The following is a 17,879-nucleotide window of genomic DNA, read 5'->3' on the forward strand; positions in this document are numbered from 1 at the left end:
CATCAGTAAGGATGTTGAGAATAGACGGGATACTTCCAGCCAAAATTCGGGATCAATTGGGAGGGCTATGTCGATCATAAAAGTATTGCCTGCCGACGAGATGATCGTCGCTGTGGCATGACACCCCTGCCCCATGGGGTACCGGCTTAGAGTCACTCAATTGAAGGCATTTGACGGCTTCCCACCAATGAAAGAGATGCACCAAGATGAAAAGAGTCATATTTTCTAGATGCAATTGGCTCAGAGGGTACCTAGGCAGTGCATAGCTAAATGCCGTTGCGAGAGTGTTGTTGACTCACAATAAAGTGAAAGGACACTCAAGGCGGACTGCCCCGCCAACCGCTGTCGATATTGACCCCTCCAAACTTTACTGTCATTGAAGTTTCCCAAATCCACCACCCCCTCGAAGCCCGTCAATTCCGGTGAACATTCAACTCCTCGACGCTCTTTCCTGCAGCATTTTCTGCTCCTACAGATCTTGTCGAGGACCTGCGGCATTCTACTTTAGTTCCTTCCTGCTGCTTCCCGACCTCCTCTCGTCCTCGCACCAGCATGAGCGTCAATAACGCCGAGGCTCTCTCTGAGTCTCCTATCCCAGCCCACACAGGCAAGCAGTCTGTGGATCCGTACAATGTCAAAGGAGAAATTGATGAGCATGGCAATGTCAAGGCTATTGACTACAACAAGTTGACCGAGGAGTTCGGGACCAAGCTCATCGACCAGGCGCTCCTCGACCGGTTCGAGCGGGCCACGGGCCAGAAACCACATCGCTTCATGCGCCGAGGCATCGTATTCAGCCACCGAGACCTCGAGGTTATCCTTGACCGCTATGAGAAGGGCGAGCCGTTCTTCCTGTACACTGGCCGCGGGCCAAGTTCCGACAGCATGCACATCGGCCACACGATCCCCTTCGCCTTCACAAAGTGGCTGTCCGACGTATTCGATGTCCCGCTGGTCATCATGTTGACCGATGACGAGAAGTTCCTATTCAGCGAGAAGAGAACGATCAAGGAGGTGAAAGAGTACGCCCAGCAGAACGCGAAAGATATCATTGCATGCGGGTTTGACCCCAAGAAGACATTCATCTTCTCCGACTACAAATACATGGGCGGCGCCTTCTGGGAGAACGTCACACAAGTGGCCAAACTGATCACCTGGAACCAAAGCAAGGCCATATTCGGTGGTGATGGCAGCACGAATGTCGGCAGGGCTTTCTTCGGTGCTATTCAGGGCTCGACGGCTTTCGCATCTACATTCCCTCACATTTTTGGCACAGACGACAAACTCACCAACCAGATCCCCTGCCTCATCCCGTGCGCCATCGACCAGGACCCATACTTCCGTATGACCAGAGATGTTGCGGCTCGTCTTCACTGGGCCAAGCCTTGCATGATCCACGCGCGATTCCTGGACGCCTTGCAGGGTCCGGGCTCCAAGATGTCAGCATCCATAGACTCCTCCGCTATCTTCATGAAGGACACGCCCAACCAAATCAAGAACAAGATCAACAAGTACGCCTTCAGCGGCGGCAGGGAGACCGTGGAGGAGCACCGAGAGAAGGGCGGTCAGCCCGACATCGATGTCAGCTACCAGTACCTGAAGTACTTTATGGAGGATGACGAGGAGCTGCAGAAGGTCTACGACTCGTACAAGAAGGGCGAGATGCTGACGGGCGAGCTCAAGGCGCTGTGTATCAAGTACCTGCAAGAATACGTCAAGGAGTTCCAAGACACCCGGGCGAAGGTAACAGACGAGGTTCGAGATGAATTCATGGCTATCCGGCCACTCGAGGCCAAGGGCAACCCCAAGGCCCCGGTTGAGCTGCCTCTCAGAACAAAGGTAGTCGCTAGTGGGGAAGGGGCCGGCGAGGAGAATGCTGGGGATGGGAAGTTGACCAAGAACCAGCTGAAGAAGCTTGAGAAGCAGAAGCAGATCGAGGCCAAGAAGGCGGCCAAGGCGCAAGAGAAGGAGGGCAAGACGAAAGAGTAGTCGAAAAAGACTAAGCCGTTTGTCAGGCATGCTCCCGTCACGCCAGACAGCTTAGGTTTGCTCCAAGGACCTGTCGCATCACGATATCACAGGAAAAGGAGCTCCATTTTGAACCCAGATACCAAGAATATCACCTCAAAGCTTGCTTTGATATTGGCTGCCCTGCGTTTGTTGCAGTCTCGTCATGGCGGGGGGATGCCGGATCGTCTCGTGAACTAGTCCCTCTGTAATGCCATGATACTCACGAACCCTTTCTACCTCCCTGCGCACTTCTCCTCAGAAAGTGATGCGAATATCAGCCAACGCTAGGCACCAGTTAACTTTGGTCCCATCTTTGTCTCTCGTCCCATGTTGCGCACCGCCCAATCGACAATGCAGATGGCTACCCGAATTGACCCCAGGCCCCAACTATGAGAGACTAGACGAAACCCGCCCATTTGGCCAATCGTAACCCGGGTGAGCGGCCCCGGCTGCATGGTTGCCGGTTCGGGCTGCCGGTGCTCCACACCGTTTTTGTTTCTGAGGTTCCCTCCGAGCGAAACCCGGCCGATGTAGCTCTCTCCCTCCCTGTCCCCATCCGATGGGATGCTTGGCTAGTCCTGACTCCTGGCTGGGGAGGGGTTGATGAGCCATACTATCTTAGCAGCCGTTGAATGACTAGGAGGGCGAGGAGGAGCCCACTAGGGGCGTGTAAAATAGGGAGGTTAGCTTTAATCGGAGGCGAATACAAAGCCCGCGCACCCTCCCGAGGTGCTTGGTCTTGGACATGACCGACCATACATGCATGACGTCTACTTGTCTTCTCGGTCTCTCCCACCGTTGATTGAGTCGCTTTGCCTCTAGTGCGACAGTTTGTGTTGTCCTTTTTGTGAGACTCTACCTTTTGAGCCTCAGAGTTACCTACAGTAGAGCCACTTGCACTAATATATCCATTAGTGACGCTGTCGAGAATAGACACATTATAGCTTCCGTTGCTCCCCGACAGTTGTACAATTGTACATTTTCCAGTCCGCCTTGAAGACGAGTGGCCAGCAGAAAGTCTCTCAAGATGCCCCTCCCAACGAAGGACCTCTTCCCTGAAGGAAAACTCTCATTCGCCAAGTTCAACAGCAGGCGAAGCGTCGTGCACAGCACCAAGGGCATCGTCTCTTGCACCCAGCCATTGGCAGCGAAATGCGGCATCGAGATCCTCGACGCCGGCGGGAACGCAGCTGTGAGTCCCAAGCCTCTGTGCCCGGCGCGCAGTCTTGAACCCCAAGTCTGACGAGCCCCGTCCCCCTTTCTAGGACGCTGCGGTCGCAGTCGCGGCCGGTATGAACATGACGGAGCCCTGCTCGACTGGTATCGGTGGTGACATGTTCTGCCTGTTCTACGACGCCAGGACCTCCAAGGTCAGCGCGCTCAACGGCTCCGGGCGGTCGGGCGGTAAGTGCACCTTGGACCAGCTCCGCCACGACCTGGGCCCCGACGCCGGATCCATCCCCGCTCGCAGCGTGCATGCCGTGACGGTGCCCGGCGCCGCGGCCGGGTGGGTGGACACTGTCGAGCGGTTCGGCTCCGGCAGGTTCACCCTGGAGCAGATCCTCGCGCCGGCCATCAGGCTGGGCGAGGCCGGCTTCCCCGTGAGCGAGCTGACGGCTGAGTCCTGGGGCAACGCGGAGAACATGATCAAGACGGCCAGTCCCAATGGAAAGGAGATGCTGAAGGCAGACCCGGAAAGCGAGGGGTTTTTCCGGGCGCCGAAGGCAGGCGAGATCATGAAAAACCCGACGCTGGCAAGGACTTTCCGGGCGATCGCCACGGAGGGGAAGAAGGGTTTCTACACGGGACGCATTGCAGAGGCGTTCGTGAAGGTTGTGCAGGACCTCGGCGGCTACCTGGATCTGGAAGACCTAGCCGACCACCTTGATCGAGGCAGCGAGCCTGTGGAGCCCATCTCGCTCAAGTTCAGGGGCCAGGGCCTGCAGAGGGGCAAGAAACGGCAGGCAAACGGCGAAGTCAAGGACAGCGACGTGGACGACGGCGACAAGGGCCTCGAGCTCTGGGAGCACCCTCCCAACGGCCAGGGCATCGTCGCGCTCATGGCGCTGGGCATCATGCAGGAGCTTGAGAACCAGGGCAAGATCCCGACCTTCACGGCGGCGCAGCACAACTCGACGCCCTACTTGCATGCCATCATCGAGTCGCTGCGCATCGCCTTCGCCGACGCCAACTGGTTCGTCGCCGACCCCAATGTCGTCCAGGTCCCCAGCGCTGGGCTCATCTCCCCAGCCTACCTCGCCAAGCGCGCGAGCCTGTTTGACCCGAACAAGGCCTCGAATGGCGTTATCGCCCACGGTTCGCCAGCGTTGCGCAGCAGCGACACGGTCTACTTTGCCGTGTCGGACGCGGAGGGCAACGCTATCTCTTTCATCAACTCCAACTACGAAGGGTTCGGGACATGCATCATCCCCAAGGGCTGCGGCTTCACCCTGCAGAACCGCGGGGCCAACTTCGACCTGCGGCCGGCCGACCACCCCAACCTCTACGCGCCGCGCAAGAGGCCCTACCATACCATCATCCCGGGCCTAGTGACCAATGTGAGCGACAACTCGCTGCACAGCGTGTTCGGTGTCATGGGCGGATTCATGCAGCCGCAGGGCCACCTGCAGGTGCTCCTGGGGCAGGTCGTCGCCAAGCTGAGCCCGCAGCAGGCGCTGGACGCCCCGAGGATATGCATTGGTCCGAATACCGATGGCACCGGCATGACTGTCAGTGTTGAAGATGGCATGCCGGAGGACACGATCCAAGGGCTGAAAGAATTGGGTCACGATGTCCAGATCCTGCGCGGAACTAAAAGAGTGCATTTCGGGAAGGGGCAAATCATCAGATGGACGGTCGATCCGGTGGAGGGGAGTGGGGTTTGGTCTGCTGGCAGTGATCAAAGGGGTGATGGAGCCGCCTACCCTGCGTAAGATGATATTTCGCATGACTGTGCAGGTTGGATTTGGCGGTTGCGCATTTATATTCCGGGGCTGGCTGTTCAACACGACCCGTGAAGGCTGGTTTGATCGTGGGAAGCATTGACTGTACTTGTTGTAGATACGTTTCGTCAGTAGTAATGTACAACATGGCTCTCACCTGAGAGCCTGAAATCCGGTACAATCGCGCTCTAGCATACACCAACAATTCCCTTGCCATCTATGCGGTGAGCCTGCGCCAAGTGACAGAAGTCGCCACGACGCCTCTTCTACTTCTCCTCGCCCTCGGTGGCTTCGGGTGCTGCCAAGACCGTCTTGTCCTCGAGCAGCTTCGCAAGCTCGCCGTTCTGGTGCATCGAGATTAGAATGTCGCAGCCGCCGACGAACTCCTTGTCGACGTATAGCTGGGGGATGGTCGGCCAGTCCGAGTACTCCTTGATGCCTGCCACCCATCTCGTGTTAGCCCCACGCCACTAGCCAGGACAGCCAGTCAATCACATGTGGTTCACCCACCTGCGCGCAGCTCAGAATCCTCCAGGACGTTGAAGGCGGCGAACTTGTTGGGGTCGACGCCCTGCAGCCCCAGGATCTGGATGCTTGCCCTCGAGAATCCGCATTGTGGGGTCTCTGGCGTGCCCTTCATGAAGAGCACGACCGGTGCGGAGGCGACAGCCTTGTCGATCGCTTGTCTTGTGGCATCGGAGAGGAGGCGTTGTTGTGCGAGTGACAGCATGGGCGATCGCAGGAAGGCGGGCGCCCGTCTTGAGCTTTGCGCCGCGAGGGACGAGGCCGCGGGTCGGGCAGCTTGCCGGAGCAACTATTAGAGAAGGTCGTCAGCAAATGGTGTTTTCTTAGCTTGAGAGAGACACATAGAACTCACTGGTGTTAGTACTGGCCGCATGAACATCTTGGGCGTCTTGATGTGAGAAAGACGAAAAGGTTGAACAAGAGGCGAAGTGAGAGAGAGCAATTGCATCGGCCCCAAGATCTGATGGCGTCAGTCGTTGGTAGGTGGGCCTAGAAAGTTTGACCAATGCCTAGGCCCGATAGGTAATCCTGGGTACGCAGGTACTTGGGGGACGGTGATCAACAGACAACCTCACTTTCGTCGCCACCACTTACAGAGAGCTGTGTAGTCTTCAACCAAAGCTAGTGTAGATCCTATCAGACGTAGGATTGAGGTCGTAATTCATCATATAATTTGACACAATGGCTTGACGGCTCTATGCCTTCCTCGAGCCCAACCATCCCAGTCCCAACTCAAGTCTGATCCTGAACCGACTTCGGCACCGTCTCCCTGTTTTGTAAGCGCCTTGATTTCTCATCCGCATACGATAATCTTCGTGGAAATACAAGACATAGACACTGCGGATCATGGATGTTATTCACAACCTAAACAGCACATTCGTAGAACAAACCAAGCACCTGTGCCCAAGCAGGTAGGTCTTTTCTTGGCCAGTTTCGCTCTTAATGTATTCTTGAGTCCCCCTTCGATCCGTTGGCATGCTCGCGAGGTATAGACCAGCAGGATACTAAGTGTTAATAGCCATCCATCTTGTTAAACCCAAATAATACCGGATTCTCACAAACTCCTCGCTCTCTACCAAACCCGGGGCCTCATCTACAGCTTCAAGACTCCCGAAAGCTGCAGTCTCATCTCATCCTGTCGTTCTCTCAGCCATGGCAAACACCACGACAACCAATGCCCTGGCCGAGCTCGTGGCCTCGCGGAACGACGGCAAGGCCCACCTGCTCCTCGCAGCATCCGGCTCCGTGGCAACCATCAAGATCCCAAACATCATCACCGCGCTGACCCGTGCCCACCCGCCATCCACCCTCTCCATCCGGCTGATCCTCACCTCGTCGGCCTCCAACTTCCTCGCCGGCCAGTCCGCCGAGCAGCCGCCCCTGGAGTCCCTGCTCGCCATCCCGGGGCTGGACGGCATCTACCACGACGGCGACGAGTGGGGCCGCGGGCCGTCCGTCGGCCCCGAGGAGGGCGTGTGGCGCCGCGGCGCGCCCATCCTGCACATCGAGCTGCGCCGCTGGGCCGACGTCCTCGCCGTGGTGCCCCTGAGCGCAAACACCCTGGCCAAGGTCGTGGGCGGCATCTGCGACAACCTCCTGACGAGCGTCGTGCGGGCGTGGGACGCGGACGGGCGTGTCGACGGCCGGAGGAAGAGGATCCTGGTGGCCCCGGCCATGAATGTGAGTGGTTCCAGATACTCTCCCGCCTGGGGCCTCATTGGTGGAGATTGACCTCTCACTCAAAGAAGCTTGACTGACCCGGAGACTAGACGGCCATGTGGCTCCACCCCATTACAGCAAAGCAGATCCGCGTGCTCACCGAGGACTGGGGTGTAATCGAGGCCGCAGACGGGACGATAGAGTCGGGCTGGTTCGAGGTCTTACGGCCACAGGAGAAGAGTCTTGCCTGTGGGGACGTTGGGGATGGTGCCATGAAGGAGTGGACTGAGGTTGTTGGGATAATAGAGGCGAGGCTGGGTTTGGGATCGAATCAATGACCATGGCAGTGTGCGAATGCCTCATAAAAGGGGCCGGATTTAGTACGTCGGACTTGCAAGCATATATCACTTTTTCAACCGCATCGAGCGCATTCACTGGCAGGCTGTAACCCTTAAACTACAGAGAGACTCAGTATTTGTTGGGTTCTACAGCGTAATATTACATTACTAAAAAGTTATCGTCACTGGCAGAGGAGGTCTTCAGATGTGTCTCCCCGCCAATTGTTCCCTTTCTTTTTCATGCGTGCCTTTCCCTTTGGCAATACCAACCAGTTCATGCGACCCAAACGCCACAGCCAACTACATAAGGCGCCTCGAGACCCAGAATTTGATCCCACCCCTATTCTGCAGGTAGCGCTCCTGCTTAGAATCTTCCAGAAAAACGTAAAGTGCCATGGAGACAGGCAAAGGCCCACTATCAGTCCTGGTCATCACAGCTTCAAGAGAAATCGTCCAATTGATGATGCCAAAAATAAGCAGCGTTGCCGTGCTGGAGAAAAGAATAGCAAGTCAGGCCATGCCTCTTGCTAGAGCAGTGTTTTTGTAGATTCGTAAATCCCATGGGTGCCGACTTCGCTCAGCTAGTTGCTCATCGACACTGTGTCCTTTCCCGACTGGTCGTTTTGTGGTGCGCAAGGTGACGTCTATCAACGCAATCTTAATCTAGTCATGTCGGAACGTACAAGAATCACCTTTGCTGCACATTCCCTTGGCCCAGAATGTGCAAGGCTTGGTACCAATCTTATTAGGGTTGATGCCACGGGGCACACTGTTGTTAACATGTTTCCCCCCGCGGCCCTTGTCCCGGCTTTTTGAGTGATCCGCATCTCGATCTCTGTCGTAATCGCGATCGTCATCGGCCTGTTGACTGCTATTCGTTGGCTGCTGCGCCCGTTGAGATTGATCTGGCGCTTGACCTGCAGCTAGGGACATGATATATGCCATATAGTCGGGGTCGGCGGGATTGGGAGCAGGCTGCTGTACTTGTGGTGGGGCAGTCGAGGTGCCACCGAGGCTTGCGAGCAGGGCTTGAAGCTGAGTGTCTGCTGAAGCCTGAGCAGGCTGTGGATGGCTTTGGGCGGGCGTGGCGCTCAGGGCTGCAAGAACAGCTTGAAGCTGCGCATTGGATTCTCCGCCACCTTGCAATGGAGCTGCCTGCTGTTGGACTGGCGGTGCGGCCTGTTGATAAGGGTCGTAGGCCTGCGAATACGTTTGCGAAGTAGATTGAGCCTGATGAGCTTGATATTGCTGAAGCTGCGCGTAGTACGCGGCCCAAGCTGCTGCTTGTTGATCGGCGGAGCTTTGAGCAGCCGAAGGAACCTGGTGTTGCTGTGCAGCTGGAAGAGGCTGTGCAGCCCGCTGTTGTTGCGCTCGCTGCTCCACCCGTTGTCTGTCTTTATTGTAACCGTGCCACCATTCCGCTACCTTTGCAGAGTCATGTCTCATCCACTCAGGAGGTTCAGTGGGAGGCGCAGGTTTACCCTTCAGCGTCTCTGCTACATCCTCAATCAAGTCGGCCGCTGGTTGAGTCCCAGGGTCCGTGTAGTCGTACCGACGGCGCGTTCGGGGGTTTGCTGGATCGTAGGGATCAGGATCCCTCCAATTCCTGACGCGTTCGGAGGTGAGGAGCGAGAAGACCTGATCTTCTTTGGACATGTTATGGAGGCTGGTCGGGGTCGGATCAATAGCTGCTGAGGCGTTGGAGTGCATACTGAGTTGACTCGTGGCACCAGACAGCGAAGCCTGTCCCTTCTGTGCTCTGCGCAACGCGTTCAATCGCGCCCAAGACAGGCCACGCGAGGTCGCTTCGTTCCAACGGAGATGGATCTCAGCCAGCTGTGGTTCGTCTTGTGGCAAGGATGCGACAGTGCCTGACTGCATGTCTGTGTCCTCTTGGGATTGCGTGTGCGGTGACTTAGGCGTGGGAGGGATGTCGGATGGATCGGTGTAGATAACCATTAATTCCTTGCTTTCACGTTCCGCAATGGCTTTTTGTTGTTCGGTTTCGAAATTCACCAGACCACCGCGAGTGACGAATTGTTTGTCCCTCCGATCCTGGGCAATCAGGGCAAAGTCAATGCCCGGGGGCTGGAACCACGGTCGATAAGGCAGCTCGTCTTCTTCGTCTTCATCTTCGGGGTGCGTGCCGCCCTGCAATCCCTGCTTGAGCACCATGCCTTCAGATCTGTCATCACGTGCGTCGCGTATCATGTTGCTGGCCCTGCCCTCATCCTCGAGACTCTCTCTATGGAAGACTCTGACCTCTGTGAGTGCGTCGTCTTCCTTCCAAGTCACCCTCAGATGTCGCCGCTTTTCCTTCCGTAAGCGCCGGGCTTTCTCCTCGGGGGTTTCATCCTTCTTAACTTTGGACTCCTTTTCAGGCGTTGTGCGACCGGCTGGCTTCGGTTTCGAAATCTCATCAAGTAAAGAACCAATACCACCAAACTTGGAAGTAACTGGTGCATCGTCTTTGGCTGACTCTGTCTTTCTTGCCTTTGAAACTTCTGACCTTGGCAATCCAGCCTCCTTCTTAACCTCCGTCTTACTCACACCACTTTCCGGCTTCACTGGCGTGGCTTTCGTTACGGCTTTTGAGACAAGTTTGGCCTTCGCCCCCAGCATACCACTCCCAGAGAACAGCTTGGACTGAGAAGCGGTAGTATTGGGAGCAGGGACCGCTACCTTGGACGGTGCAGCCTTGTGGCCGGGAAGATTTGCTGGTGCGGTGGACGGCTCAGCCGCGACCCTCTTCACAGACTTGGTGTCGCTTTCCTCATCACGAGGCCGTTTCGCAGATGACACAGTTGGCGCTGCCTTCGCCATCGCCGTGCTCGTTGTCTTCTTTTTGGAGGCGTCGGCAGTGGCAGAGGTGGACGCAGGCACGCCCTTTGGAGGTGCGTTAGGAGGGTCTGGGGTCGAAGTGCCTTCTACACCTTCCAGCTGGCCATCCTTCAAGACCTCCTCCCTGGTCTTCAAATTCTCTTTGATTTTCTTCACCAGCTCCTTCACATCTGCGTCACCTTTGGACTCAAACTTTTTGCTGATCTTGGAAAATTGGAGGTTTGTCATGAGAAATTCCTTTTCCATGGTTGTCACTTCGGACATCAGCCGCAGCACGGCTTTTGCAGCTTTACCATTGTGGTCAGCGGAATTGTTGGCGTGGATCAGGCATGTCACGAAGTCGCTGATGAGCTTCTGATTACCACCCAAATTTGCCAAAACCTGATGATCGCCCCACTTGTTCGCTCCTTCCACTGCCCGACAGATGATCTCTAGCCTGCGCGCAACCTTGTCTTTCAAGGCGGCAGCATCCGCCTCTTTTGCTGTCTTGAGTTTTTGCTTCGTCGTCTGGAACTCGCCAGTGAGCCCACGAATCAGCTTACCGTACGCAGCCACTGCGGCCCCAATTTCTGCCCCCGAAGGATTTGACTTCGTCAGATAGACCACGCCAATCGAGTCCCATTCAGCCGCGTCGGCCTCGTCTGCCGGTCGAGTCTTGCTTCGTTTGGGGCCTGGCTTGCGAGAGGCTTTCTCCTTTGCAGCTACAGTCTCTTTCAGCGTATCTGCATAGTAGTTGGGCACGAAGCCTCCAAAATGCTGCTTGAGACGCTGCTCCTGATCATTCTGTCCAGCGCTGTCGTCTTTGTCGATCGCCTTAGACCATTCTTGTAAGATTGAAGACGCAAGAGGGCGGAAAAGATTGTTCTGTGCTGGAAAACGATAATCAAGTGGTCCACCGGTGATCTCATCTGGGTCTCTGAGGTCACCGATAGGTGCTTCTTGTTCCGTGCTATCCTCGAGTTCTGCCGGAGGCACGAGTGAAAACCCGACATATCGCGACCCAACGCTTGGTATTGCGTTGTCATCCCGTCTCGTTACGCGGGGCGGTGCAAGACCACCTACCGTAGTTTGTTGAAAGGAAGCTGATGATTGAGTCGACAAATTGGCTCTTGGTTGTAGGACTGGCTGTGCGTTCGGTTGAGCATTTGACTGGGTGTTCGGTTGGGTATTTGGCTGGACGTTCGGCTGGGCGTTCGGCTGGACAGGATGGACATATTGCTGGATAGTTTGTTGAGTCTTTGGTTTTATGCTCTGCAATGCAGTCGTGTTGCTCATGGATACTGGGCTAGCAGTCGGCCGAGGCGCAGGCACAGTCTGCGAGGGCATAACCTGGGGGGGCATACCCTGTTGGGGCATGAATCGACTCTGCGTCGTGGGGGGGTTCGATAGATTTTGCTGCGCCTTTGCGGTATTCATCTGCTGAGGAGCCGAGAACGGCACTGCTGGACTACCACGACCATTTTGAATTCCAAATTGTACCTGTTGCACAGGGACGGGAGGTACCTGGTGACCATTGAATGGAGACTGGCGAAGCTGCGGGCTTGCACCAAGCGACTGAGGCGTGCCTACTCTAGGTACCTGCTGTTGAAAGGTCATCGTCTGAGGCTGAGTTTGCTGCGAACTTCCGTTTTGCAACTGGTTGACCTGCTGGTGTTGATTTATTGCAGGTTGTTGTTGTTGTTGCTGTTGCTGTTGCTGTTGCTGCTGCTGCTGCTGCTGCTGACTCATGCTGGATTGATGATATTCCATCGGATGTCTCTGATTCATCTGTTGGGCCACTGGCTGCGGCGGGTGTTGCTGCGGGCTCCTGGCATTTGATGAGACTTGTTGGGCTGGCGAGTACATACGGCCACCGGAAGGCTCTGCAAGGAATTGATGCTGCTGTGACAGCGTATTGGGCATTTCCTGCGCGAAGGTACCGGGCAAGCCATTGGCATGAGAGGCATGTTGCAGGCCACTTCCATACGACATGTTCGTCAAGGGGTTTGACTCGAAGGCAAAATCATAATCCCATGTCAATTCTTGCTGGCCATCCAGTGTTATAGGGGCCGGATGTGAGTACGTTTGAGGATGCTGATGACTTTGAATATGAGAGTTTGGCCCAGAGAAACCTTGAACTTGGTATGCTTGGCCTTGATCCTGGGTCTGGGACTGGTGCTGGTGTTGATGCTGATTCTGATGCTGGGGCTGATGCTGGGGTTGATGTTGGGAATGGTGCTGGGATTGGTATGAGGGATAGCCATTCTCCTGCAGGAAATGGCTGTCATGTGGTTGCCATTGGTGAGCATGAGCAACAGAAAAGGGGTTGTCGTCCATGCCACCGCCAGCAGGAGCACCAAAGGTTGAGTTCACAAAGGTGCCCTGGCCCGGCTCAGGGCCATTCTGATTAAAGTGGGAGAAGCCCCATGCCTGATGGTTATCACCACTGGCCATGGTAACTATCTCCCTTTCCCACCTGCCAGCTGATGATGGGCCTTGGCCGCGGTCTGCACTCTGCAAGCCGGTGGAAGGGTTGTCACGTGCGAACCGTGATGAAATATTTAGAGTATCGGGGTGCTGAAGGAGCGTGCGGATGGCGGCATGCAATTAACGGAGAAATGAGCGTTTCGGGAGAGGTGGACCGACGGGTGGCCAGAGACGGTTGATGAACAAGGATCTGAGATCTGCACTAGTCCCAGAAAGGCAAGGTGGGGTAAGATTTGGGGCCTAAGACCAGTTGAGAGTTAGCGGCAGGGAACACACCAAGGGAATGAGAGTGTGTGTGCATATGACGATCCCGAAAGTGCTGGAAAACAGGAGGAGAAAAGCCTGACGAGACAGGGAACGGGCAGCACTGATGCGTCCGTGGTAGCTGGCAACCGCCACTTGGGGCAAGCAATCAAGCAGACAGCACTCATCGGGTTCGCATCCCGGACAGCAGAGAGCACAGCAGACAGTTTGACAGGCAGTCGGGCGGGTTTGCAGCGGCTGGTCGGAGCTTAAGCCTTGGCGAGGATGAGGACCCCAGGTTCTGGTTCTGTACTGTTCAGCTCAGCAAAGCCAGTCTTCACGACCCCATTCTGGTTGAGCTGGCCTTGATTGATAGTGTTCTGGGCAGGTGTGTGACCATCAGACACAACTATACCCGCCCTTGTCCATGGACGAGGCTGTGGGTGGAATCGGAGGCTGCTCGGGATGGGTGCAGAAAATCCTGGTATCGGGGCGATGAGAGATCGTGGGGTGCAGGCTTGCCCGGCCGGGCTGCTTAACAGCAAACACCAACATTCACCATTCTCTCTGTCCGGCTCCCACTAAATCCGTATCCTGTTTCCAGGTTCGTCGTAGAGACGAAGCAGTCAAACAAAGAATGACGGGCAGTACGTGCAGCCTTAAGAGATGAAGCCGCTCAGTCAAGGCAGGCTGCTCTCACCTCAGGCCCCTGCCCGGATTTTTAGAAGTGCCAATTGCCAATTCTGACTATCGCTGTCGTTTCGCTGCTGGGCGTGTGTGTATGTGTGTGCCTGTCTGTCTGTCTGTCTCTCTGTCTGCCCGACGCGTGGCCGGATCTGCATGAATCAAGGCCAGAAGCTGATTGATGAGCTTTTTTTTTTCTGCGCCTGCTGCTGCAGCACCTCCGATCCCTAGCTCGGACGAGGAGCACCTGGAACCCAGAGGTACACGCACTCATTATTTTAAAAACAAGAGCCTTGCAACAGCCTCTGACGCTCGCAGTGTCTGTGTCGCAAGCTCGCCGCACTTGAGTCGTGTTGCAGTTGCATCTCCCTCAGGATGGAGGTGGGCAATTTCTTAGTCGTTACCATCTGGAAGTGTGCTGCTGTTCACAGAATTTCCCTGGTAGTCCCATGCACCCCTGAGGATCCAGCACGCATTTAAACGCTGCAGCTGGACCTCGACAGGCACGCGAAACAACATTCAAGTATAGATGATAATAACATACGATAGTGCTGTGGTCTGAGTATGTGGTGATTGACTGTGATGGGGGGAAGATGTAGTAAGGGGCTTGGAGAGTGTAGATTGCATACCCTGCGTCCGTCCGTCGGCTTGCTTTGGTTGTTTTCAGAGGTCCAAAGCCAGCCCAGAGATCCTTCCTACGCCGCTTGATCGCGCCTTGGAGGCTCTATCCTCCATCAAGACAAGCTGAGGCACGTTACAACATCGCTCTCCCTCTCTGATAACCTGAGAGACGGCGAGGCGCGTTCTGTCTATCTGAAAGGATTGACTTGGCTTGGCTTAAACTTGACCGCAGTGAAAGAACAGCTGAATCAACGACTTTTTAAAGTAAAGGTGGAGCGCCAGAGCCACGGATGTTAATGAGTTCCGAGATCTATCAACAGGGGAGGGCGCGATCCCGCTCCAGATGATGGACTTTGATAGTCTCTACGTGGAAGACGGATGTCGTCGCGGTTGTGTTGATGGTTGAGAGAAAGAGAGAGGTTGGGAGGGAAAAGAGACGGTGGATGGGACACCGCAGGGAAAAGGGAAAAGGGCTAGCTGGTCATTGTTTCATCAGCACCCAGCGCCCAGCTGCCCAAAAATGGAGGTCGCCTGGCCAGCTCAGTCAAATCGGCTAGCGGCCGTGCCAGCCACAGCAGGTTAAGGTACAAGCTTAGTGTACCTGGTAGGTGCAGGGGACGAAATCAAGCAAACGCACTAGAGGTGCACGGTCACAACTTCCAGGGCCAGAGAGTGCGAAGCCCAGCAGAGGCCAGCCCCAAGGGAGACCTGACCTGGCAGTACCTGGGTGGGAGAAGCCCCTCGGCTAGGTGTGGTCCATCCTATGACATTGGAGCAGGTCCCGAGTGGCCGGCTTGCCCAAATTATGTCAGCCTTCAGAACGGCAGGCAGGAAGACAGACTTACAGCTACGTATTGTGTAAGTCGCAACAGCTCCAGACATCCCCAGGATACTGCTGGAGGCCAGCTATTCGGTCATTCTTGACATTCCACAGAGGACAGCTGTCGACAAAAGCGCAACCTGTGCCAGTAACAGTCGTCAGCCCGGCTGGTGTTATTGAAAGCCCATTTGTCCACTTACTGGGCACTTCTTATCGACTCAGTCGCCGCCTGGAAACGTGTCTCTGCGCCGCCAAACCGCCCATGCCGAGCTCCCACCTCGAAGAACACCATCACCCTCACAGCAGTCAATAGCTGCTCCAAAACGCCAAGATGGCAGCGCGAGGATCTTCGTTGCGCGACAAGCAGGTCGCGTCGCTGAAGAAGATCCTGAACCTGAACGAAGACGTCGAAGCCGGTGATAACGACGACTCACAGGCCAATGGCCTCGCAACTTCGCCAATCGCCTGGAAGGTGCTTGTCTTCGACGATCTCGGACAAGAGTACGGACCTTGATCTTCCCCAAGATAGTGAGAGCTCTGTGTGCTGATGCTCGGGAACTACAGTGTCATCAGCTCCGTTTTGAGGGTCAGCGATCTCCGCAGCCTGGGGGTTACGATACATCTGTGAGATATGCGCGTGTTCTTGCCAATGTTGAGGGGGTCGGAGCTGATCTGGGAGACGGGCAGGAAAATCACAGCTCAGCGCGCACCAATACCCGACGTGCCAGTCGTCTACTTGCTGGAGCCGAATGCACAGAACCTCCAAAGAATCACCGATGACCTTCAGAAAGGACTATACACCCCCGCATACATAAATTTCCTGTCCTCGATCCCTCGGCCACTGCTCGAAGATTTTGCGACAATGACCGCCACGGCAGAGACGTCTGAGCAGATTGCGCACGTCTATGACCAATACCTGAACTTCATCGTTGCTGAGCCAGATCTATTCTCCTTGGGCATGGAGAAGGACCACGTGTATTGGGCATTGAACAGCGCAAAAACCAAAGACGAAGAGCTTGACCACGTCGTTGACAAGATCGTCAGTGGGCTGTTCTCTGTCATTGTCACCATGGGGGTCATACCAATCATACGCGCCAGTCGTGGTGCGGCTGCCGAGATGATAGCACAGAAGCTTGACCGGAAACTTCGAGATCACATCCTGAACTCTGGCTCCAAGGACGGTCTTTTCTCAAACCGACCAAGTTCATCGGCTGGAACCCCAACATCTCGGCCTGTCCTCGTCCTCCTGGACCGAAACGTTGATCTCACACCGATGCTTTCACATGGCTGGACATACCAACATCTGGTACATGACGTTCTCAATATGAAGCTGAATCGCATCACGATTGAGACGCCTGTCGACGAGTCTAAGCCCGAGAAGGGTGTTACGAAGAAAGCGTATGACCTGACGGCCAACGATTTCTTTTGGTCCAAGAACTCGGGTCTGCCTTTTCAGGAAGTGGCAGAAGACATCGATGCTGAATTAAATCGTTACAAAGAGGAGTCAGCCGCTATCACGAAAAAGACCGGCATATCAGACCTCGAAAATCTGGAGATGGACACAAGTGCCAGTGCGCAACATTTGAAGGCTGCGCTCACAGTACTTCCGGAGCTCAGGGAGCGGAAAGCAGTCTTGGACATGCACATGAACATCCTGGCAGCCATCTTGAGCGCAATTCAAAAACGAGCTTTGAATGTAAGTAGTCCTTGGCCGGCGGAGGATCGATGTTGGCGGCTAACATGGCACCAGGAATACTACTCAATAGAGTCGAATGTGATGAAACAAACAAAAGCGCAGGTACTGGACCTGATCAAGGACAAGGAAAAGGGAGACACAGCGTTGGATAAACTGCGTCTCTTCGTCGTCTGGTTCCTCAGCACAGAAACAGATATCGGCAGAGCAGAGTGGCAGCAGTTTGAGGAAGCTCTTACAACGGCGGGGGTCGACGGGACCTGTCTGCCGTATATAAGACAGTGAGGATAGCCTTCTTCACTCAGCCTGACCAAAAAACATATACTAATTTTGAGACGCAGAGTCCGTGCTACGACGAAGATGACACAACTCACAACCATGGATTCCTCGACAGCCCAACAGCAGCCATCTGCATCCTCAGATCTCTTTAACCGCTTCTCAAATATATCCTCGAGGCTCACAGACCGTCTCAAGGAGACTGGCGTTCCAACAGGCGCTCTTTCAGCCAACTTCGACTCTATCGTCGGCGGACTCAAGAATTTCCTTCCCGCCAACCAAGATCTTACCATCACCAAAATCGTCGAGTCCATCATGGACCCGTCGAGTGCCGCCTCATCGGCCATCGCTAAGACAGAGAACTATCTGTATTTCGATCCGCGAAGTGACCGCGCAAGGGGCACTTTGCCGCCGCCTTCAACGTTGCGTGCCGGAGGTGCTGCACCAGGTGCGATGCCGGGCAGCACAAACCTCGGACCAGGATCAGGGGCATCTTTCGGGCAGAGGAGACAAGGATTCTCGGAGGCGGTTGTATTCACAGTGGGCGGTGGAAGTATGGATGAGTATGGCAACTTGCAAGAATGGATAAAGCGCACGGCAGGCAGTGGAGACCGAACGAAGCGAAGAATCGTCTATGGCAGCACGGAGCTCGTCAATGCTGCCGACTTCATCAAGGAGGAGTTGGAGAGGCTAGGCCGCGAGGTACAGTAGACTGGCAGCTCGCCCCGGGCGATGGAGGTTTGGTCGCGGGCGACGCTCAG

At 55.4% G+C, this 17,879-nt stretch overlaps 6 protein-coding genes across 6 annotated transcripts; 4 read left to right on the top strand and 2 right to left on the bottom strand.

Annotated features, from left to right (window-relative positions):
- Positions 1–552: 552 nt before the first annotated feature.
- J7T55_013533 (tryptophanyl-trna synthetase) lies at positions 553–1,989 on the top strand (the record flags this gene model as incomplete). Its single annotated transcript, XM_053141337.1, has 1 exon — positions 553–1,989. The coding sequence occupies one exon, from the start codon at positions 553–555 to the stop codon at positions 1,987–1,989; it is 1,437 nt and encodes a 478-aa protein (XP_052995873.1).
- A 1,048-nt stretch (positions 1,990–3,037) lies between these two features.
- J7T55_013534 (gamma-glutamyltranspeptidase) lies at positions 3,038–4,943 on the top strand (the record flags this gene model as incomplete). The annotated part of the gene is made up of 2 exons (XM_053141338.1): positions 3,038–3,202; positions 3,276–4,943. 2 exons carry the CDS (start codon positions 3,038–3,040, stop codon positions 4,941–4,943), a joined length of 1,833 nt encoding a protein of 610 aa, XP_052995874.1.
- A 275-nt stretch (positions 4,944–5,218) lies between these two features.
- J7T55_013535 (monothiol glutaredoxin-5) lies at positions 5,219–5,856 on the bottom strand (the record flags this gene model as incomplete). Its single annotated transcript, XM_053141339.1, has 3 exons — positions 5,219–5,391; positions 5,463–5,766; positions 5,830–5,856. 3 exons carry the CDS (start codon positions 5,854–5,856, stop codon positions 5,219–5,221), a joined length of 504 nt encoding a protein of 167 aa, XP_052995875.1.
- A 773-nt stretch (positions 5,857–6,629) lies between these two features.
- On the top strand, positions 6,630–7,474 carry J7T55_013536 (phosphopantothenoylcysteine decarboxylase; the record flags this gene model as incomplete). The annotated part of the gene is made up of 2 exons (XM_053141340.1): positions 6,630–7,157; positions 7,247–7,474. The coding sequence occupies 2 exons, from the start codon at positions 6,630–6,632 to the stop codon at positions 7,472–7,474; spliced, it is 756 nt and encodes a 251-aa protein (XP_052995876.1).
- Positions 7,475–8,137: 663 nt separating this feature from the next.
- J7T55_013537 (uncharacterized protein) lies at positions 8,138–12,748 on the bottom strand (the record flags this gene model as incomplete). The annotated part of the gene is made up of 1 exon (XM_053141341.1): positions 8,138–12,748. The coding sequence occupies one exon, from the start codon at positions 12,746–12,748 to the stop codon at positions 8,138–8,140; it is 4,611 nt and encodes a 1,536-aa protein (XP_052995877.1).
- A 2,732-nt stretch (positions 12,749–15,480) lies between these two features.
- J7T55_013538 (snare docking complex subunit) lies at positions 15,481–17,829 on the top strand (the record flags this gene model as incomplete). The annotated part of the gene is made up of 5 exons (XM_053141342.1): positions 15,481–15,650; positions 15,714–15,773; positions 15,837–16,845; positions 16,900–17,123; positions 17,184–17,829. The coding sequence occupies 5 exons, from the start codon at positions 15,481–15,483 to the stop codon at positions 17,827–17,829; spliced, it is 2,109 nt and encodes a 702-aa protein (XP_052995878.1).
- Between the last annotated feature and the right edge of the window lie 50 nt (positions 17,830–17,879).

This window comes from Diaporthe amygdali (assembly GCF_026229845.1).
Source record: "Diaporthe amygdali strain CAA958 chromosome Unknown NODE_8_length_1307975_cov_65_857355, whole genome shotgun sequence".
NCBI lineage: Eukaryota > Fungi > Ascomycota > Sordariomycetes > Diaporthales > Diaporthaceae > Diaporthe > Diaporthe amygdali.